This window comes from Anomaloglossus baeobatrachus, chromosome 5, assembly GCF_048569485.1.
Source record: "Anomaloglossus baeobatrachus isolate aAnoBae1 chromosome 5, aAnoBae1.hap1, whole genome shotgun sequence".
NCBI lineage: Eukaryota > Metazoa > Chordata > Amphibia > Anura > Aromobatidae > Anomaloglossus > Anomaloglossus baeobatrachus.
Genome location: NC_134357.1, coordinates 427566389 through 427590231, shown reverse-complemented (window position 1 = coordinate 427590231; position 23843 = coordinate 427566389). Strand labels below are relative to the sequence as shown.

General features: G+C 42.4%; 1 protein-coding gene across 1 annotated transcript in view; it reads right to left on the bottom strand.

Moving 5' to 3' along the window:
- HNF4A (hepatocyte nuclear factor 4 alpha) overlaps window positions 1–23323 on the bottom strand; it is a 42897-nt gene extending 19574 nt beyond the window's left edge. The window contains exons 1-3 of the mRNA XM_075347751.1: window positions 23127–23323; window positions 3273–3447; window positions 1744–1838 (exon numbers count right to left, since the gene is read on the bottom strand). Coding sequence (XP_075203866.1) covers window positions 1744–1838; window positions 3273–3447; window positions 23127–23247 — 391 coding nt within the window. The 5' untranslated portion in view covers window positions 23248–23323. The remainder of the gene's footprint in view (window positions 1–1743; window positions 1839–3272; window positions 3448–23126) is intronic.
- Between the last annotated feature and the right edge of the window lie 520 nt (window positions 23324–23843).

The following is a 23843-nucleotide window of genomic DNA, read 5'->3' as shown; positions in this document are numbered from 1 at the left end:
AGTGTTATTCTCCTGTACCCCTCATGTCAGTGTGTCATTGTCCTGTGACCCCCGATTATCATGGTTATTCTCCTGTTCCCCACGTGTCAGTGTGTCATTGTCCTGTGACCCCCCCCCCCAATTACCAGTGTTATTCTCCTGTACCCCACGTGTTAGTGTGTCATTGTCCTATTACCCCCAATTACCAGGGTTATTCTCCTGTACCCCACATGTCAGTGTGTCATTTGAAACTACAAGTGTCAGTCTCTTGTGGTTCTGTAATCCTAGTATCAGTATGTCATTTATCTGTATGACAATTCTTAGTGTGTCATTCTCCTGTACCCCACGTGTCAGTGTGTGATTGTCCTATCACCTCAAGTGTCTGAGTGTTTTTGTCCTGTACCTCAAGTGTCAATGTATTGTTTTCTATTCCAAATGTCATTATCCTATCACCCCAAGTGTCAGTGCCCTGGCAGACACAGATAAAAAAAGGCTCCTGGGCCAGAACAATGTATGGGTCCTTTACAGTACAATAGTTCTGTCTATGAGAGTAGTGTGCCGATAAAGAAATAGAAATTATCCCCCTTAACTCTTTGGCCCCTGTGAGACTCCACCAACAATATGTCCGCCCATGTGTCATTATTCTGGTACCCCAAATCCGAAAAGTCTGTGTCTTATTGTTCTGTACCTCAAGTATCTGTGAGTCATAACTGTGATTCCCTAATTATCATTATGTCATCCTCCTGTACCCCTGGTTTCAGTGTGTCCTTGTCTTGTGTCCTAAATGTGTTTGCCATTGTTCTGTAGCCCAAGTTTCAGCATGCAAATGTTCTATCCCACCTAGTTTCTATATGTCATGGTTCTGTACCCCAAGAGTCTGAGGATGATTGTTCTGTTATCTGTTTTGTCAAAGTATAATTTTTCAGTATCCTAAGTGATGATGGGTATTGTCCTAAGTGACGATGGGTATTGCTTTCTGGTCCCCCAATTGCCTGTGTGTCACTGTTCTGTATGCCAAGTGTCAGTGCGAGATTATTCTTGCACCTCAATGTGTCAGTGTGTTTGTACAGTACTCAGTGTCTGTGTCTCATTATTTGTTTCCTCATTGTGTTGTCAGTGTGTCATCTTTCTGTGTATTCATGTGTAGTTTGGCTCTTTTAGACGTCTAACCCTTATGGGTTCCCATCAAATGTACTGTACGTATATACGTATGTTAAAAACAGACCCGAAAAACTAAAGCCCCTCCCCCCACACACATTACATGGCTGTCAGCCAAACAATGGTTGGGCCAATCGGTCAGCCAGCAGCTATCTCACATGACACTCTCATACACAGGAGCGCTCACTCGACTGAGCGTGCCTGTGTTCTCTGTGAGAGAGCCGCTGCCAGACATCTCATTTCTTAGAGCACAAAAGGATTGGAAGTTCGAAACCAGTTAGGCGGGATCCGTAATTCCCCTGACATCATATGTAAGGGCAGAGATAAGGGGCCCCCATTCACATTTGATTATTGGCCAAATCCATTGATGTTGGGGTTCATTGATAACGATTTTTTAAGCACTATCTAAATTAATCTGCTATGTACTAAGCAAATAAAATGTCTGACATCAAAACATTTACTACCCTGCTTATCTGCAGCCTGGAACCACCTGAATCATAACTTCTGAAGGCTAGGCCCTTGTCTCTGACGGGACATTCCCTATAATTCATTAGGTGGGCGCCATTTCAAGTCAATTGGAACAGGTTAATAAAAAGTGTCCCTCACCTTCTTTCTTCATTCCAGCCCGAAAACACTTTTTTAACCTGCAGTATCGACACTGGTTCCTCTTGTCTTTGTCAACCACACATTGTCTATTAAACCTGAAATGAAACAAAGAAGGGGGTGCTACTCATCAAACCCATGATTCAAACCTGCTTCTAGAATTAGCCATAAGCCCAAACAAATCAGAGTTCTGGAGTCTGTAACTCCTTTCGCATTGTTCATTACTGAAAATGTACATTCGAAGACACCTTGTTGAGTCAGAGATTTCCTTTGACAGATGAAATATAATTTTGGAAGGTGGTGGACTACACTAGGATGATGATCTTTTAACATCTATGACATATGAGAAAATCCCTTTTGGGAAGACTTTAGATGGGTCACACAAGTCAGATGAGTAGTATGCAAAAACTTGAATTCCCTGTGGCTAGGATAAAGAAAAAAGGGAATTAAAGGAGTATTCCAGTAGCGTAGGTATCCGTGATTATAACCATGAGAAACTAACTGTCACTATATGTGTGGCCGTTACCTTGAATACCGAAGATACAGTAATGCCCTGTACATGAGGTAAGTGACAGCTTTTCAGAAGAACTATACTACATTTCAAATTGATATTATTCTTATTATTACACCTATTACATATTGAGATGGGATGTTGGAGATGGGAGTACCCTTTTAGGCCACCCGTACACATTAGACTAATGTCAGCTGAACCCGCAGATATTGATTGAAGTTTGGCCAACACTCCAATGTGTATGGGGGCCCCAGACAATTGATTGTTACAGGAGTTAAAGATCTGGTATGCCCAATCCTTACCACTCTTGACATCATCTGTGGTGGAGAGTCATCAAATGGTCAATCAATCCCATCAAAATTAGAGGGTTTGGCTGACAATGAATGGTTTTCCAATCACAAAACGTATTATTCTCCTCTTCTGCTCCCACGCTTACGCTCCAGTGTTGCTCAAATCTTTGTTGACATGGCAAGTTAATAAAAATGTGACACCTGATGAAGTCGCCAGTGTGAGCATCAATATGAATGGGGTCTTTGGTCCCTACGTGGGTGGTAACATGTTTTTTTCTTCTCTGGTTTCATTGATGCTGCTAGGTTATAATTGCATGTATCTGACAAGAACTAATATATTTATCAAACCATGTTCTTAATATATGAATTTTTCAGGGTCAACGGTTACTTTATACATATGCGGAGGGCCACACATTTTGACCTTCGGCTACTGTACCTATTTACCATTGTGGCTGGTTAACTTGCATGGATCCCCATTGGAAATCTTGAATTATAGGAACCTGAGTGTGATAGCGGCCTGTGATTCCTTCTCTTCACCTCATTTTCACTGACATGTCATAAAAGGCAATTGTTGGAAAGAATCTCTAAAAGAGACGCTCTATTGAAGACTTGATTGATTCATTAGGAAGTCCTACTGCTAATGAATTTACATTAGGACCCATATGCCTCACCTATATATTGATTAACCAATTTCCATTTACTAAATTGCTCTAAATATAGATCCACCCTACCTGCATGAGTACATATGGTTCTTTCTGACGCTTCTTCTGAAAAAGCCTTTACATCCATCACAACTGGAAGCCCCGTAATGTTTTCCTGTCGCTCGGTCACCGCAAATTGCACACAAAGAGTTAACACCGATATTGTTTGCAGCATTGAGACTGGTCACCTCTGATGGTGATGTATCTGGAGATATATAAGATATACATTATTTAGTATTCAAACAGTAGTAACATTTTGAAAATCAAAGATATGGATTAATTATTTAAGTAAAAGCTAGTAATATTTTACTTTTCAGAAACAACACTGGAGTTTTTTATTCCTAGGTAGGCCATCATGATTATGGAGACCAATGTGGTGGCTCATAATGATCCATGTTGTTCCCTCAAATGGGTTGGTCCATTTGAGACAATTCTTTTTTCTTTAGAAGGGTTCCTTCTTAAGAAGATGAACATTCTACACCCAAAGATCAACTAACTGTAAAGGTACTGTCACACATAACGAGATCGCTAGCGAGATCGCAGCTGAGTCACCGTTTGGTGACGCAGTAGCGATCCCGTTAGCGATCTCGTTATGTGTGACACTTACCAGCGATCAGGCCCCTGCTGTGAGATCGCTAGTCGTTGCTGAATGGTCCAGGTCATTTTCTTCAAAGGCGACGTCCTGCTGGGCAGGATACATCGCTGTGTTTGACACTGAGTGACAGGGTCACAGTGACTGCTGAGATCGTTATACAGGTCGCTACTGCGACCTGTATTGTTCCTGCATCGCTGGTAAGATCTGACTGTGTGACATCTCACCTGCGACCTCCCAGCGACTTACCTGCGATCCCTATCAGGTCGCATTGTTTTCGGGATCGCTGGTAAGTCGTTGTGTGTGACTGGGCCTTAAGCTAAGAGGAGACCTGTATTGTTCAACTGTTCTTCAGCACTTCCACAAGTGATCTACAGTATTACACAATATTCAACTGAAATCAATGGACTGTCCATGTATGCGCAGAGGTAGTAGGTCCTCCAGGAAAAGATATCCTGTTTGTAGCTAATCTCCACTTATTGATAAAGGTCTAGAATGAGTGACTTTTGGCAAATGGGTCTTGTGTTTGAATGGGAAGCTGTTGTATCAAAATGTTAGAGAACATCTACGGTAATTATATATTTCATTTTTCGAACTACATTTGTGTAAGCACCATAGAGGCAGATTCTACAGGTCAATTAAGACATTAGGGAAAGCTAATTGAACCCAAGGATTCCAGCGAGAAGACCAGACCATCTTCATGAATAGAGGGCTCTACTTTGATAGATGATGTGGTGGAAGATAAGGATCAGCCTTGTTGAATATCATTGCTCAGCTGCTTACTCCTTCCTCCTGTGCATGCATACCCACCTCTTCCAACAAACCTACAACCTACAATAGCCCTCAGTCCAGTAGACCACTGCGCAACCAGCTCTGTCCTCACCTATTGTACCATCACCTATTCCCTGTAGACTGTGAGCCTTCGGGGGCAGGGTCCTCTCTCCTCCTGTACCAGTCCGTTTTGTACTGTTAATGATTGTTGTACGTATACCCTCTTTCACTTGTAAAGCGCCATGGAATAAATGGCGCTATAATAATAAATAATAATAATAATAATAATATGGGGGAGTCTGGAGAGATAACTAGATAGGTAAAAAGTAGCCAGTTTTGCCCTTACTTTAGTCCGGCATACTTCTGAGTATGTTGTCTTTTGAATTGTACATTTTTAAATACGCCTTATGGTACCAGAGTTATGAGGCTTTTTATTTAGTACTAATTTTAATGATCTTTACCAAGGGGGTGTGGCTCACATATTGTCCAGGGACATGTCTTTAGGATGTGCTGCATGCTTACCCTGTGGGCAATGCCCTCTTGGTAACAAAAATTAACAGTAAATAAAAAGCCCATATCTATGGAACCATATGGAACATTTAAAAAAACCCAAAAACAAAACAAAAAAAGAACAAAAAGAATAACAAAAAATGCGGTATAGTAAGGAGAGGAGCAGGAATAAAAAATAAGAGCAAAAACTGGTCACTTTTGCTGGTAACAAGTCCTCTTTTATTGCTCTATGGAGCCAGTGAAGGGGGGAGGGATTTTTACCCATTGAAGTTTTTGCTTTTTCAAAATGCAGACGTCTTTATTTCCAAGCACCTTTGTAACAGTTCTATAAATGCTGCGATTTAATAACTCATGAACCAACAAACTCCAGAAGAAACAAAATACCAGGCCGCACCCAAAATCAGTGCAGCCCTAAGCTGTCAACTACTTTTACTATGTAACACCCTGCAGAACAATCATATGTCACACAGATGATAAGTAAAAATTAACCAAATAAGAAACACCGGTACAGAAAGGTAACGGGCAAGCCAGGGGCGGATATACCATTGGTGCAACGGCCTGTGCAGCCACACAGGGGCCCAAGAGGTTGGGGGGCCCATTTCTACTCCCAAAACAGGTGGAATTGTGAATTTTGATGAGTCCTTGGACTGTAAAGGGCCCATATACTGTTCTTGCATAGGGAGCCTTTTCTGTCTGTGTCCGCCAGTGGCGCCAGTATAAGATGTATCACCACTTCATGCACCATTTTCAATGTCTGAGAAATATCTGACAGTAAATGTTAGCCTGAAGTATAAAGTTTTTCAATGACAACATAAACATTAGCATTTTATGCTCTACCCTAGGAAACTTGCATCAAAAATAAATTGACACTAAAACCTATTACCCTATTAATACTCAGTATCTGTTGGTGGATCCTCCCTTCTTTGACAGGCTACACCTTTAGTCTAGAATGCAGGAGGAAGGGATCTTCTATATTCACTTTTATGCATGACTTTTTACGTGCAGCAATCAGATCGGTCTTGTTAGTAGAATTTTTTTTATGGGATAGTAAAATGTCTATAGATCTGCCAGACAGGGTTGGTCTACTTTATTGTACATCTATAGTTAACATTTATGTTGATAGATCCTTTCTTCTTTGTCAGGATCTACCACCAATTGTCCAATGTGTAAGGCTATGTGCCCAAGGGACTATTTACCTGCAGATATATCCTCAGGTACGTCCGCAGGTTTCTCGCAGCAGCTCCTCGGAATCCGCAGCTATCCATTGCTGCGGGATTCCAGCAAACTATCTGCGGTAAACCTGTGGACATTCATGCGACTTACCTGCGGAAGTCCCGGCCTCCATCTCCATAGTGGAGAGACGGGACATCAGCAGGTATTTCTGCAGGAATAATTGACATGCAGTTACGTGCGGCTACCGGACATCTGCAGCATATTCCGCAGCCGCACATACTGCAGCATGGACAGATCACGCCCCATGTCCCAAAGGATAAAATGGGGAATGTCTGTACTTGCTAAAACCTCCAGATGTAGCTAGAAAATCCAGATAAATCCACAGGTTTTCCGTGGCAAAATCCACCGGTGCATTGTCCCGTGGGCACATAGCCTAAGACTCTTCTGTACTATCTTGCTGCCCTCTTTTTGTAGAAATAAAATAGACCATGTTGGTTGATTCTTCCTTTTTTAGCAAGATCTACCAAACATCTATTGCACATGTATATGGGGTCTTCTAGACCATTTTGGTAGACCTTTTCTTCTTTGACATTACAACCAATGGTCTAATATAAAGTATATTGGCTTGGAGTGTCTCTAGGTAGATCACTAGTATGGCAATCCTGGGAATTCAGATTTTCTAGAGTATCTTAAAAGTCAACATGGTCCAGAATCAAATACTGTAGATTTTGTTGGTGGATTCCTCTTTCTTTGGCAGAATCCACCATTGTTCGAATGTATATGGACAAGTTATCTTGTAACCTCATTAATGTCTCCTTTCGGTAGGAAATCAGGTACAAAATGTTGGCATTTTTCCCATCAATGGGAAGATCTACCAAGGTCAAGTATGATTGAGTAAGGAGGTCTTCCTGAACCAATGGGATATCTACTATTGGGTTGAATAGACCACATTAAGTCAACAAAGCTAAACATTATCAATAAGTATTTTCATTTTTCTTCACCATCAATTCTTCTTCTTTATCATATTTCATACCATACATAAACTCCAACAATTTAATATTTTTTTCTCCATTCAGTTCATTGAAGTAATCGGTTCCATCTGGGGAATTTCTGAATTCCATTTTTGAAGGATTTAGTTGGAAGCCCACAATAAAGTAATGAACTGAGACCACAATATTGTGCGACCCTGGCCGAAGATGTAGATAAGAAAGATACTGTATGTTCCCTTTCTAATTAATTGTACATTTGTGGGTATCATAGAAAGTCGGCAATGATGGTTTGCATACTCCAACAAACTGGAATACGTAACAACTGTCTGGTGAGTGACTAAAAACAGTCACAAAATACAAAGGAAATATGATTATTGTTACCTTTTATTGTTTTTAAACCATTTGTATGCTACACACTGCAGAGTCTGTCAGAGTGTTATAGTATTTCAGACTTTATTTGCTTATGGTTTGCTGTATATATCTTAGGGTACCTTCACACTTAGCGATGCAGCAGCGATCCGACCAGCGATCTGACCTGGTCAGGATCGCTGCTGCATCGCTACATGGTCGCTGGTGAGCTGTCAAACAGGCAGATCTCACCAGCGACCAGTGAACAGCCCCCAGCCAGCAGCGACGTGCAAGCGACGCTGCGCTTGCACGGAGCCGCCGTCTGGAAGCTGCGGAGACTGGTAACTAAGGTAAACATCGGGTATGGTTACCCGATGTTTACATTAGTTACCAGTGTGAGCAGGGAGCAGGGAGCCGCGCACACTAAGCGCTGGCTCCTTGCTCTCCTAGCTACAGTACACATCGGGTTAATTAACCCGATGTGTACAGCAGCTACATGTGCAGAGAGCCGGAGCCGGCAGCACAGGCAGCGTGAGAGCTGCGGAGGCTGGTAACTAAGGTAAATATCGGGTAACCACCTTGGTTACCCGATGTTTATCTTGGATACAGCTTACCTCAGCTGTCAGACGCCGGCTCCTGCTCCCTGCTCGCTTCATTTGTCGCTCTCTTGCTGTCACACACTGCAATCTGTGTGTCACAGCAGGAGAGCGGCTTTGAAGAAAACGAACCAGGGCTGTGTGTAACGAGCAGCGATCTCGCAGCAGGGGCCAGATCGCTGCTCAGTGTCACACACAGCGAGATCGCTAATGAGGTCACTGCTGCGTCACAAAAAGCGTGACTCAGCAGCGATCTCGGCAGCGAGCTCGCTGTGTGTGAAGCACCCCTTAGTTTTGGAGGAGGGGAGAAAAGTTGTAGACATTCTTGAGTTAAGTGGTTTACTTATGTTGAGTGGACATCTTGGAGATAACCCTAACCTTGTCCTATCTTTAACTAGAAACCAAAAGTAATTTATTATAAACTACATGGTAAATAGGTAACGTTATGCCATCAATACTTGCTATGCTGTATGCTGAAGGTGAGATCTGTGGAGGACCTGGGATCTCATATAGTCCACAGCCCAAACTGTGTAATAATTAAATTTCCCTATCGAGGTGTTGTAGGTAAATTGCATTTCTTACAAGGTTCTCCTACAAATTACAGATGATGTCTAGGGGTTCCGGAAGCTGTAATCTGCTTCCTACTGAGTTGTAAAAAGTGAATAACCTCTCTGAAGTTGATCATACTGATCATACACATGTAGCAGCTTTAAGGCCCAGTCACACACAACAACTTACCAGTGATCCCGACAACGATACGACCTGATAAGGATCGCTGGTAAGTCGCTGGGAGGTCGCTGGTGAGATGTCACACAGTCAGACCTAACAATGACGCAGTAGTGATGAGCGACCTGTATAAAGATCTCGGCAGATCGTTATATATGTATAATGACCCTGTTAGGAGGTCGTTGGTAGGCATCAAACACAGCGATGCGTCCTACCCAGCAGGACATTGCCTTTGAAGAAAATGGTCTGGACCATTCGGCAATGACTAGCGATCTCACAGCAGGGGCCTGATCGCTGGTAGGTGTCAAACATAACGAGATCACTGGCAAGATCGTTGTTACGTCACAGAAACTGTGACTCAGCCACGATCTTGTTAGCAATCTCGTTGTGTGTGATGGAGCCTTCACACTACAGCTACCACATAAACATATCATAGCACATATGTTTAACGGTGGGTTCAGACAGACAACATAATTATCAGGGCCATTGAGTTCGGAAATTGTTGAAGTCCATATGGAACATCACCCATATACTGTACATTAGCACATATACTACAATGGGTTATGTGTGCTGTCTATAAAAATAGTTGTATGACCAAGGCTTAACATATCAAGAGCCCGGCATCATTAGGTACCTGCGTTATCACTCTTGTTCAAAGCAACAACCATAGTGGAGCTTCCATTTTTTTCCCACAGCAGTATACAAAATGAAATCTGGGTTCTGATTCTTTGTTCTGGGAAATGAAGCAGCTTTTTAATGAAATATCGCTAATCTATGGGGGGTTTTCCCTGTGAAATTTTATCATATCAACTGTAATGAACGAACAAAAATAGTGAAAAGGTTTGTCCAGAACTTTAATATTGACGACCTATTTTTAGGATAGGTCATCAATGTCTGTTCGGTGGGGGGGGTGACACCGGGGTCCTCTGTCGATCAGTTGTTCCCAATTCCAGCAGCGCCTGGAACTACTCAATTGTGTAGCTGCAGTGCACAATTTCCTCTATGGAATAGTGCCAGCAGCTGGGTATGGCATATCCATTCCCTATTGGTTTGAATAGGAGGCGGATATGCAGTAGCTGCGGCCACTATATGGTTGACGGAGCTGTGCTGTGTAACTCCGCAAAGGAGTAGTTCTGGCTGCCACCGATACTATGAACAGTTGATCAGCGTGGGTGCCGGGTGTTGCACCCTCACCGATCAGACATTGATGACCTATCCTAAGGATAAACCATCAATGTTAAAGTCCCAGACAACCCCTTTCAATATGCTTTTCTGGACTTGTATTTCAATATGCTGGAGACCCCTTTTTCCCTTGTGCCAAAGCTGAGGGCCATTTATAAGCTGAGGTGTTTGCTTTGGTGGATTCAGGACACTTATGTATTATACAGATAACATTTATCTGAATGGTCCGCAAGTAATACTACATTTCCTCTGGTGTGGTCTCTGCGGGAAACGTCTAGTTTTTCACAGCTTACTATGGCAAAAGTAGCTTTTTTTCTGTTCATGTTGTGAGTCAAACCCACAGCAATCAGCAAAGCCCCTACCAGTGGTTGTTTATAGGGAAATACTTAAAGGGATCATCCATGGTTACCAACACTGGTGTTAGAAGTGCAAAGATGCTTTAGACCAGTACAGGTCCCACCCAAAACCTTCCAGAAACATCCAATCTCTTTCTTTATGGCTGCGGGCATTAGCCGAGCGCTGAGCTTGGTAACCCAATAGGAAACGAATAGCGGATGAAAGTGCCCTGATTAGCAAAAAGGTGTGGGTCCTAGTGGTTGGAGCCCCACTGATCTATAAGTTACACCCTATGCTGTGGATAGGTGATAATTTATTTTCATAGAACAGCCCCTTTAAGTACCTATCTAGCTCACATCCTTAAGGGGTTAAAAAAGAAAACATTGGCTGATCTGTATATAAGAAGCTAAAGAAACCTTTTACGACTATTAAAAGTAAAGGTGTTTTTATGAGGTCTGGCTAAAAGTGAAAAACAGGAAGTATACCATTTGACTCTTAAGGGAGCTTTACACGCACCGACATCGCTAGTGATGTCGCTCATGAAAGCACCCGCGCCCGTCGTTTGTGCGTCACGGGCAAATCGCTGCCCATGGCGCACACTATCGCTAGGAGCCGTCACACATACTTACCTTCCTAGCGACGTCACTGTGACGCCGCACGAACCGCCCCCTTAGAAAAGAGGCTGTTTGCCTTCGTGATTTAGTCATTTTATACAGCAGCAAAGAGGAAAGAATGAAGAGAAACGTTTCCCCAGAAAGGAGAGCTTCCAGCGAAGGATAAGTAATTTTCTACGGGGATGTAGAGCTGAGCAAAATATTGAACAGAGCACCAGAGAGAGTTGACAGAGGGAACCGAGCAATCGAGGGACACGGGAATATTGGGAAACCATTGAGAGAACAGAAGCACTAGCTCCTGGCTCACTGGTGTCCTTACATTGAAGTTAATCTGTCACCAGGTTTTTGCTACGTATTCTGAGAGGAGTCTGAAATTGAGACAGAGATCCTTATTCTAGCAATGTGACACATATTGGGCTGCTTGCTGTTCTTTTCATAAAATGATTGTTTTATTAGCAGGACAATATCATTGGAGGACCAGAACATCTGCTGTCATGTAGTTCCCCATATTCATAAGTAGTGATGAGCGGATCAGGATTGTAAAATTCTGGATTCGAGCAGTTTCAAAGGTACCATGGTGCCAGCTGGCAGCAGTGATGTCACTCAGTTCACCGGAGGTTGCACCAGTTTTCCCACGGTATGACCTGCGGTGACTTAAGTACCGCACTCAGTGTGGGGGCATGTCTGATTGCAACCAATCTGGGCGGCGGTGGGCGGGGAAAGCAGTGCATATGAGCCTAATGCACGGCACTGGAAGAGAAAGCGTGGCCTGGGAGCAGTGTACAGCCATGCCGGAGCCTCAGTAAGTATAGCGCACTTGCTCATATCCTCCTATCTCTTCTACCACCATTTTTAATTGCCAGATTCTGGTCCTCATAGAATTATATGGGGACCGGAATCCGGCTCATAGTCCGCTCATCACTTTCGTCACTATTCATGATCCCTATATAACCCTGCCCACACCACAGATTAGCTGCTTACTGAATTTTTATCCATAGATTAATGTTTTTCTCTTAAACATCCTACGATCCTACGAAAAGTACAAAAAATACAGTTTTCTTTAATTTTATGTTTGAGAATTTTTTATATATTTTTTTTTTAAATATCATTTTTACTTTGATACGCCTTTAGATTTCATTCTGTATTTGTTCTAATTGAATAGGTACCAAATAGCCTGGTGTATATTATTTTTTCTAGAGTGGTATATAAATATTATGCTTTATTTTTGAACAGTGGATATTCCCTGCCATCGTTTTGCAGGCCATAGCAATCATGTAGAATATGAAACCTTTCAAAACCCTATTATTTGCATAACACCCCATTGTACATATGCAAGTATAGTTTGCCCTTTGGCCTTTTATATATTTTTTCTGAAATTAGACATAAAAATAAAAAGTTGCACTTTCCTATATTATTTTTTGCTACTTTTTTGTGTTTTTTTTGTTATATAATTATTTTACTAGCCTAACCCTAGAGCAAGAGACTAAAAAAATAAAGATATTATCCAGTTTATTATTTTTTAATACAGGACACTTTTCTACATTCGGGATAGCTCTTCCAGCAGATTTCTCAATTGAGAGGAGAGTTGGGAAGCTCTTAGATTTTTTGACAAATCACAGCTGTCATAAACTCACCAGAACACCCACTAGGGCAATCAGGATGAGTTGGGTAAAGCGCCGGAAATGTCGCATCTAATGGATGCAACAATTCCGGGACGGCTGCGGGCAGCTATTATTAGACTGGGGCCCCAATAACAATGCGCTTCCTCAGTCTGAGAATACCAGTACCAGACCCCAGCTGTCCACTTTATCTTGGCTGGGTATCAAAATTGGGGGGGCTGTACACTGTTTTTTTAAATTATTTATTTAAATAATTAAAAAAAAATTGCATGAGGTCCATCATATTTTGATACACAGCCAAGATAACATACACAGCTGGGGGCTGCAGCCTGTAGCTACCTGCCTTATCGGTGCTGGGTATCAATATACAGGGAACCCTTCAACGTTTTTTTTAATTTGTTATTTACTTTTACACTCCACAACCATTTAGATATGCCGGCACTATGGCAGTCTGACGGCAATGGATTACATTATATATTATTAATATTATTCATCACAGAAAGTGGGTGCTAGAAGCAGTGAATATGCATGAAAGTTAATGAGAGGACCCGGAAGTTGTGTGACAGCCACGCGGAGACTTGCTAAGTATAACTGTCCTGTTTTAATCTCTATTTTGCTTCATTTTAACTTTTAGTGTGCAGAGTAGAAACTACACGTCACAGGCAGACTGTGACGCTACTAACCGGCGAAAACCCATGCTATTGAAGTGCGAAGGCAAGGCTTTCTTCTGGGCAGCCTGGAGAAACTCATTAGCATAAAGCGAGAAAAGATGATATTTCAACAAGTGATCTGTCATGAGGTATACAAGTAAGGGGGGCTTTACACGCAACAACATTGCTAACGAGATGTCGTTGGGGTCAAGGAATTCGTGACGCACATCCGGCCTCGTTAGCGACATCGTTGCGTGTGAAACGTACGAACGACCGCTAACGATCAAAATTACTCACCATATCGTTGATCGTTGACACGTCGTTCTAATTTCAAATATCGTTGCTGTTGCCGGACGCAGGTTGTTCGTCGTTCCTGCGGCAGCACACATCGCTATGTGTGACACAGTCGTACCTGCGGCCGCCGGCAATGAGGAAGGAAGAAAAGAGGTCGGCAGGATGTTCCGGCCGCTCATCTCCGCCCCTCCGCTTCTATTGGGCGGCCGCTTAGTGATGCCGCTGTGACACCGAACGAACATCCCCCTTAGAAAGGAGGCGGTTTGCCGGCCACATCGACGTCGCTAGGCAGGTACCGTATTTTTCGCTTTATAAGACGCACTTTTGTTCCCCCAAATTTTGGGGGAAAGTAGGGGGTGCGTCTTATAAGCCGAATATACGGGGGGGGGGGGTGTATATATATATGTACACTGCAGCATCCAGGGGAGGTGGGGGCAGCAGCTCTGGAGCACAGGGGAACGCTGCGGGCTGCAGCCTTTGTTCTCCTGCACCCGCTCATATAATATGCACAGCCGCTGTCCATCTCCAATGGTGCTGAAATCGCACCGCAGTGAGGGGCTGGGGCAGCGGTGCATATTATATGAGCCTGCGCCCCCCTGTGATGGCACATGCCCCCCCTGTGTTAGATTTGGCCCCCAGGCTGCTGCTCATTTTAAAATAAAAAAGCTTTACTTACCCCTGCAGCGTTTCTCCCCGTGTCCCTGCTTCCACTGTGATCAGGCAGAGAGCTCAGCCTGCTGTGCCGATCACATGACCGCACTGAGAACCAGGAAGTGGAAGAACAGAAGCACGGAGCCAGACAGGAGGGAGCTCAGCGCTGGAGGAGGTAAGGAAAGAGTGTTTTATTTTACTATGGGCAGCAGCCTGGGGGCGATATCTAACACAGGGGGACTTGTGCGATCTATAGGGGCCATGGGCAGCACTATGGGGGCGATATCTAACACAGGGGGACTTGTGCGATCTATATAGGAGCCATGGGCAGCACTATGGGGGCGATATCTAACACAGGGGGACTTGTGCGATCTATAGGGACCATGGGCAGCACTATGGGGGAGATATCTAACACAGGGGGACTTGTGCGATCTATAGGGACCATGGGCAGCACTATGGGGGCGATATCTAACACAGGGGGACTTGTGCGATCTATAGGTGCCATGGGCAGCACTATGGGGGCGATATCTAACACAGGGGGACTTGTGCGATCTATATAGGGGCCATGGGCAGCACTATGGGGGCGATATCTAACACAGGGGGACTTGTGCGATCTATAGGGACCATGGGCAGCACTATGGGGGCGATATATAACACAGGGGGACTTGTGCGATCTATAGGGGCCATGGGCAGCACTATGGGGGCGATATCTAACACAGGGGGACTTGTGCGATCTATAGGGGCCATGGGCAGCACTATGGGGGCGATATCTAACACAGGGGGACTTGTGCGATCTATAGGGGCCATGGGCAGCAGCATGGGGGCGTTATCTAACACGGGAACGTGTGCAATCCATAGGGGACCATAGGCAGCACAGGGGAACGTGTGCCATCACAAGGGGGCTATATTCAATATAAGGGGGCCATATCAAGATTAAGGGGGCTAATTTTAGGATGGGGGGCTATGAGGGACATATACCCTATATGATTTGTTAGAGGGACACTGGCATTATAAGATGGACCCCATTTAACATTAAAAAAAATAAATTCTCTTTTCCTTCACCAAATTTGGGGGTGCGTCTTATAATCAGGTGCGTCTTATAAAGCGAAAAATACGGTAAGTATGTGTGACGGGGACTAACGATGTTGTGCGCCACGGGCAGCGATTTGCCCGTGACGCACAACCGACGAGGGCAGGTGCTTTCACCAGTGACATCGCTAGCGATGTCGCTGTGTGTAAAGTGTCCGTAACACTATTTTCAACATCCTATAACCTGTATGCCCATATTAACAGTTTAAAATGGTCAAAGTGGTAACAGATTCCCTTTAATGAATTTAGGCATTTGGCTATTGCTGTTATTTTGTTATTCCTTATGAAACTTAACAGCTGGGTGTTACGAATACCCTTGTCAAGGGGGCATATCCTGATACAGTCTGAATACTATCAGCACTTATAGGATAATATCAAACTGTAAAGGGTCACATTCCCAACTGGTGAAACTATTTGTCAATTTGTTCATACAGTACTTGGAGAAATAACAAAGGAACAGTACAAGAAAATTATCTAGAATTGTTTTTTTTTCAATGGCAATTCAATAATTCATTAACTCAATTATCTTGTGAGGGTTGTCAGATCTTCTTTAGGGTATGCGCACACACAGCCTTCTTTTAGATGTCACACGAGCTGAGTTTTCAGAGACAAAGACGCTCTAGGAAAACGCTTGTGCCTTTCCCTAATGATTTTCTCATAGGTTTTTAGGCAGCTCCCCTACCAAACTTTGTTTTTTCTTATAAAAGCATTAATTAGCAAGTGGTTTCCAATCAAAGGCCGCCTGAAGAATGAACATGACACTTCTTTTAACTTTTGAGGCCTAAAGCAGTTAAAAGAGTTGACAAAAGATGGAACATATTATACATAGCTGTGCATTACGCTCATTTAATGCTTTTTTGGGGGCTGAATCTGCCTGAAAAAACATTGTGTGCACTTACCCTAAAGGTCAAAGCCTTTTTTTCTAAGTCATCAGTGTGTCTGGACGCCATGGCTATGTGGTGAAGGGTTTAGGGTATATCATTAACAGATGTTAGGGTAGGTCCAGACTTTATTGCAGATTTAAAGCCTCATGTAATCTGCCCAGAAACTGCCTGCCTCCCATTGACTTCATATAGAGATCCTGGTTAACGTCAAAATGTGCAGATTTTTTTTCTGTGTTGATTTGAATTTAACAACTAGGACAAAAGCAGGCCATGCAGGAACCGCAGAGAGTTGCCCTCTAAATTGGGTTAATTTGTTCATGGAACCACAACATAATCTGATGATCTGCAAATTTTTTCAACATAGTAACAAGGAACCAAAGATTACTCAGCATTGTAAACTGTGGTAAGGATTTGGGTTTTGTATTTTTCACTGATGACGACTAGTGAGCCTGAAATGTCACCTTCCAGGTAACCCTAAAAACATTGTTGATCCAGATAAAGGTCATTCAGCATGGCTGACACAACCTGTTACGTAACGTCATAAACTCGTCATGTACCCAGGCTGGACACTACAGACAACCAAAGATTTCCTTGCCCTTTTCTGCTTTTGCTTCCTGAGAATCCAGCCCCATTTGTTTGCATGAATCAGGAGAGAAGACGACTACTCCACGAGAAGTCATTTTTTCCCCATCATGTTGGTTGGTGCCGGAGTCTGCCCATGCGCGTAACACAACCTCCGGTGCCATTTTATTGAAGACAATATGGAGAATACTACGAGCGGCAGGGGTGAGTGCGCAGATGTAAAAAAAATATATCTGCGCATGCGCCAATGCCACTCAGACTTCTCCACTGTGTCTTCAATAAAATTGTGCCGGAGATCGCGGTATGCGTATGCACGGACTCTGGGGCTATTTTAATAAAGACATAATTACTGTGGCAATGCGCACGTGCCGCCAACAACAGCAATGGCAGCGCAGCGCGATATTCAAATAAAGAAAAGGGTGCATGCAATACAAGACACAGTAGGAGGAATATACACAAAGGACCTGACCCACAAAGGCCCCCACTGCTGCACACATCAATCAAAGTGGAGTGCATTTCTGGAACTTTGATTAAAGATATCTCAGCAACCAAGCATCCAATCTTTCTACAACAGGTATGCCTGGATTCAGCATCTTAGTGCCAGTACGTCACTGCCTTTACTTCATATAGCAAAATCCTGGTGGTTGGTTCCCTTTAAGGCTTCATTCACACATCACTTTTTCACGTGCAATTTTCATCAGTGCTTTTCACAGATAGAACTCACATCTGTTATAGCCGATGGAGCTGTTCACATGTCCATGTATTTTTGAGGACCACGCGGTCCATGCCAAAACATAGAGGCATGTTTAATTTTGATCTGAATCATGCTTCAGACTTGCCAAGGCAAGTCTATTATTCTATGAAGAAATCGGACAACAGTTGGATAGCATTACTGAGTGCTTGATAGGATAAGCTTGCGAAATCTCCATCAGTTTTTCTCTGTATGAGAAAAACTGATGAAACTCTGTAAAAACTTGCAATGGTCAAAAACACTGATGAAAATCCATCTCTTTTCTTCATACGAAAATCGCTGACGTCTGAATGAGCTCTAACCATGAGATCTATATTTTTAATACCTAGATATTAAGGGAAACCATGTTATTTTCAAGTATAACAACTATTTATATTATTTTATCAGTGTTCAGTAAGACAGAGTAAATGTTTTAGATTCTGCAATAATGGATATAGTCAACAATTAAAAGAGAAGACATTGGCAATAACAATTACTGTTGTAGTGAGGGTGGACTGCGGAGTAGTGTTGAGCGGATCCGAACTGTAAAAATTCGGATCCGCGCGGTTTCAGCGTCCGATCCGGATCGTGCAGCCGGATTCCCGCGTCCGGGTCGGACCCAGATCAGACGCTGAAACCGCGCCGGTCCGACCCGGACGCGGGAATCCGGCTGCACGATCCGGATCCGGGATTTTTTTTTTTCTTCTCTCTCTCTCTCATAAGTATTTGATACACTGCTGATTTTGCAAGTTTTCCCACCTACTAAGAATGGAGAGGTCTGTCACTTTTACCGTAGTTACACTTAAACTGTGACAAAGAGAATCCAAACAAAATCCAGAATATCACATTGTATGATTTTTAAATAAGTACTTTGCATTTTATTGTGTGAAATAAGTATTTGATACAATAGAAAAAAACCAAAACTTTGGTACAGAAATCTTTGTTTGCAATTGCAGAGGTCAGACGTTTCTTTCAGTTCTTGACCAAGTTTGCACACTGCAGCAGGGATTTTGGCCCACTCCTCCATACAGATCTTCTCCAGATATTTCAGGTTTTGGAACTGTCGCTGGACAACTTTGAGTTTCAGCTCTCACCAAAGATTTTCTATTGGGTTCAGGTCTGGAGACTTGCTAGGACTCTCCAGGACCTTGAAATGCTCCTTATGGAGCCACTCGTTAGTTGCCCTGGCTGTGCGTTTTGAGTCATTGTCATGCTGGAAGACTCAGCCACAACCCATCTTCAATGCTCTTACTGAGGAAAAGAGGTTGTTTGCCAAGATCTTGCGATACATGACCCCATCTATCCTCCATTCAATACGATGTAGTTGTCCTGTCCCCTTTGCAGGAAAGCACCCCCAAAGTATGTTTCCACCAACATGCTTTACGGTTGGGATGGTATTCTTGGGGTTGTATTCATTCATCCTCTGCCTTCAAACACGACGAGTGGAGTTGATACCAAAAAGTTCTACTTTGGTTTCATCTAACCACTTGACCTTCTCCCATGCCTCCTCTGGATCATCCAGATGGTCATTGGTGAACTTCAATCACGCCTGGACATGTGGGGCATGAACAGAGATACCTTGCAAACTCTGCAAGATTTTAATCCATGACAACGTAGTGTGTTACTAATGACAATCTTTGAGACTGTGGTCCTAGCTCTCATTGGGTCATTGACCAGGTCCTCCTGTGTAGCTCTGTACTGATTCCTGACCTTTCTCAAAATCATTCTTACCCCATGAGGAGAGATCTTGCACCCAGAGCAGGAAAGAATGACAGTCATCTTGTGTTTCTTCCATTTTCTGATAATGGCACCAACAGTTGTTGCCTTCTCACCAAGTTGCTTGCATATTGTCCTGTAGCCCATCCCAACCTTGTGCAGGTCTATAATTTTGTCCCTGATGTCCTTAGACAGCTCTTTGATCTTGGCCATGGTAGAGAAGTTGGAGTGTGATTGAGTGTGTGGACAGGTGTCTTTTATACAGGTAACGGGTTCAAACAGGTGCAATTACGGTAATACACATAATGAGTGCAGAGTAGGAGCTTCTTAAAGAAAAAAATAACAGGTCTGTGAGAGCCAGAATTCTTGCTGGTTGTTAGGTGATCAAATATGAATTTCAAGCCATAAAATGCAAACTAATTATTTAAAAATCATACAATGTGATTTCTGGATTTTTTTTGTCACAGATGGAATGTACCTACAATAAAAATTACAGATCTCTCCATTCTCTGTAGGTGGGAAAACTTTCAAAATCAGCAGTGTATCAAATACTTATTTTCCCCACTGTCTTTTGATTTCAATAGATACTGGTGGTGATGGACACTTATCAGTGGCTAATATATGGGAATCCCTCAGACTCTAGTCTTAGAGGCTCTACTGATTGACAGCTACAGTAAATAGCAAAAATACAGCAAGGATTTATGATGGTCCAGATCTAGGCAGAGGCGTAACTATGGTGGTTGCAGGGATTGCTGTCACTCCTAGGCCCTTGAGCTTTAGGGGGCCCAAATGTTCCTTAAATCTATATGATAAGTCTAATACTAGAAAAGAATGTCATAATTTGGGGCCTTGTTGAATATTTTGTGTCATCGAGTTTCAAGTTCCACCACTCGATTTAGGAAAGCTAGTGACCATGATTGTAATGACATTGAAATTGCCAGAAATAGATAAAACTATGCATGCGATTTTTTTTAAATTATATTTTTTTAAAGATCTTCCAATTACGCATGAAATTATTTCTGAAATCTCAATAAAAATTCCTTAAATCTAAAATGTAATAGTCCAGAAACCTGCATTCTCACTAGACCACAATTATGAGACCCCAATGAGGAGGCACTAAAAGAAGATTTACTTTAGGCCTTCCTCCAGGAGGTTACATTTTATATACTTTCCTATGATTATGGATGGTAGTGAGGTTTAAAATAATCCAGGATGGAATGTTTAATAATTCCATTAAAGATGCTTTCCCCTTTCATAGGATGTGACATCACATTATGAAAGTAGCGGTCTCCCTTCTGGGACCTCAATTAAAATTGAAGTGGACACTGAGCTGGTATAGCTTGGGGTTTCCTTTGCGGTTTTAATCCTGCACAGTAGCCACCAGCTGTGCAGGGAACTGCAATGTGCCACAGTTCAAGTGGGAATGAGGATGGCCGGTGATGATGTTTCAGGAAAAAAATAGAAGAGGATGCAGTGATAAATCAGCAAATCAATTTCCTAAAAGGGTTGACTCTGGATTATGTTTTGGTGCTTTTCCATCACTTCGTGAGATGGAAGATAATTTTAATGAAGCCCGAGGGCATGATTTAAAGTATCTTTAATAAGGCTACCTAATCTCTACAAGATTCTCAGACTTGGCACCACCATATCATTTACGGGCCTGTGAGACCATGGGGCAAGGGAATGTCTTTCTCCAGTCTATGTAGGTTTGGCTGAGCTGTGGTGTGGGAACTGGTAGATAAAACAAAGAAGGAGGGCACCACCCAAGTGGGATCTCCAGTAGCACGGATAAAAGGAAGACAATCGATGAAAGCAAGGTGTGCTAATAAGTAGGGATCACCACAGAGGTCAGTATACACTACCTCTTTGGTGATCTCTACTTGTTAGCACACCTTGCCTTCATCATTTATAACAATTTGGGTTTTTGCAACAGCTATTTCAGTTTCATATATCTAATAACTGATGGACTGAGTAATATTTCTGGATTGAAATGAGGTTTACTGTACTAACAGAAAATGTGCAATCCGCATTTAAACAAAGTTTGACCGGTGCAAAATTATGGGCACCTCAACATAAAAGTGACATTAATATTTTATAGATCCTCCTTTTGCAAAAATAACAGCCTCTAGTCGATTCCTGTAGCTTTTAATGAGTTCCTGGATGAAGGTATATTTGACCATTCCTGTTTACAAAACAATTCCAGTTCAGTTAAGTTTGATGGTCGCCGAGCATGGACAGCACGCTTCAAATCATCCCACAGATTTTCAATGATATTCAGGTCTGGGGACTGGGATGGCCATTCCAGAACATTGTAATTGTTCTTCTGCATGAATGCCTGAGTAGATTTGGAGCGGTGTTTTGGATCATTGTCCTGCTGAAATATCTATCCCCTGCGTAACTTCAACTTCGTCACTGATTCTTGCACATTATTGTCAAGAATCTGCTGATACTGAGTTGAATCCATGCGACCCTCAACTTTAACAAGATTCCCGGTGCCGGCATTGGCCACACAGCCCCAAAGCATGATGGAACCTCCACCAAATATTACTGTGGGTAGCAAGTGCTTTTCTTGGAATGCCGTGTTTTTTGCCTCCATGCATAACGCCTTTTTGTATGACCAAACAACTCAATCTTTGTTTCATCAGTCCACAGGACCTTCTTCCAAAATGTAACTGGCTTGTCCAAATGTGCTTTTGCATACCTCAGGCGACTCTGTTTGTGGCATGCTTGCAGAAACGGCTTCTTTCGTATCACTCTCCCATACAGCTTCTCCTTGTCTAAAGTGCGCTGTATTGTTGACCGATGCACATTGACACCATCTGCAGCAAGATGATGCTGCAGGTCTTTGGAGGTGGTCTGTGGATTGTCCTTGACTGTTCTCACCATTCTTCTTCTCTGCCTTTCTGATATTTTTCTTGGCCTGCCACTTCTGGGCTTAACAAGAACTGTACCTGTGTTCTTCCATTTCTTTACTATGTTCCTCACAGTGGAAACTGACAGTTTAAATCTCTGAGACAACTTTTTGTATCCTTCCCCTTAACAACTATGTTGAATAATCTTTGTTTTCAGATCATTTGAGAGTTGTTTTGAGGAGCCCATGATGCCACTCTTCATAGGAGATTCAAATAGGAGAACAACTTGCAAGTTGCCACCTTAAATACCTTTTCTCATGATTGGATACACCTGCCTATGAAGTTCAAAGCTCAATGAGGTTACAAAACCAATTTAGTGCTTTAGTAAGTCAGTAAAAAGTAGTTAGGAGTGTTCAAATCAAGAAATTGATAAGGGTGCCCATACTTTTGCACCGGTCAAATTTTGTTTAAATGTGGATTGCACATTTTCTGTTAGTACAATAAACCTCATTTCAATCCAGAAATATTACTGAGTCCATCAGTTATTAGATATATGAAACTGAAATAGCTGTTGCAAAAGCCTAAATTGTTATAAAGAAAAAAAGGTTAACAGTAATAGTGGTGCCCAAACGTTTTCATATGACTGTATATATAAAAAAAAACTATTGTCTGCTGAGTTTTTGGATTCAAAATAAAAAAAGGAAAATCTAAAATAATAAAATAAAAATTCCAACAATTTTGAATGGTAAGAAATAAGTCCATTAATTGCTCGACTTAATATAAACCTACTATAGGAAGCTATCATTGACTCATGGAGGTCCTAGTAGAAATTGTAAAGGTTGCCTATTAACCATGTAAGTCAGTATGTGCCATTTACTACCAATCGGTGGCACCTAGGTGTTCGGGTTAGCCTCCAAAGTAATAAGTCACTACTACACCCATCATTACCTACGGCTGTGGTATTACAGAGAGTTTCTTACCGTTCCCTATAGCCAGCACTTGCATGTTCTCAAATTCCAATGTGGTGTAAGCCGGGTCCAAAGCCTCAGTGTAGTCAGCCATATCCATATCTATCAGGGCTTTAGAAAGTCTCATTATCATCAGCAAACAGCGGCTGGCTTCCAGCAAATGGCCCCAGTGAGGTTATTGGCCCCTCAACCTCGGCTACATTGACTCCAGCCTGTCACCTCAGAAGTACAGGTAACTCTGATAGATGAGAACATAAGCAAAAAAAAAAAGCCTATAGCTTTCTATGGGTGGAGTTGTGGAGTTAATTTTTAAGCAACCCACCTCTGGATGCCCACACTCCACCCCTCCCTCCTGAGATATGGGACTTGCTAAGGGTTTAATTGACACGCTCAGTGAGTAGTGCATGTGTACAAGACGTCGTGTGCGCTCAATAAAGTTTATTGTTTCTCTACTTTATCAGGTTTACATACAATATTATTAGTAGCAACAGTAATACTAATACCAGTTATATTGTTGTACATAGAGTGCTGTATTATAGTAGTATTAATATTGTACATAGGAGTAAGTGTTATAGTACTTTTATTCTTGTACATAGAAGGCAGTATTATAGTAGTTATATTCTTGTAAATAGAGGGCAATATTATAGTAGTTATATTCTTGTACATAACAGGCAGCAGTATAGTAGTTATGTTCTTCTACACAGGAGCTGTAGTTTATTAATCATATTC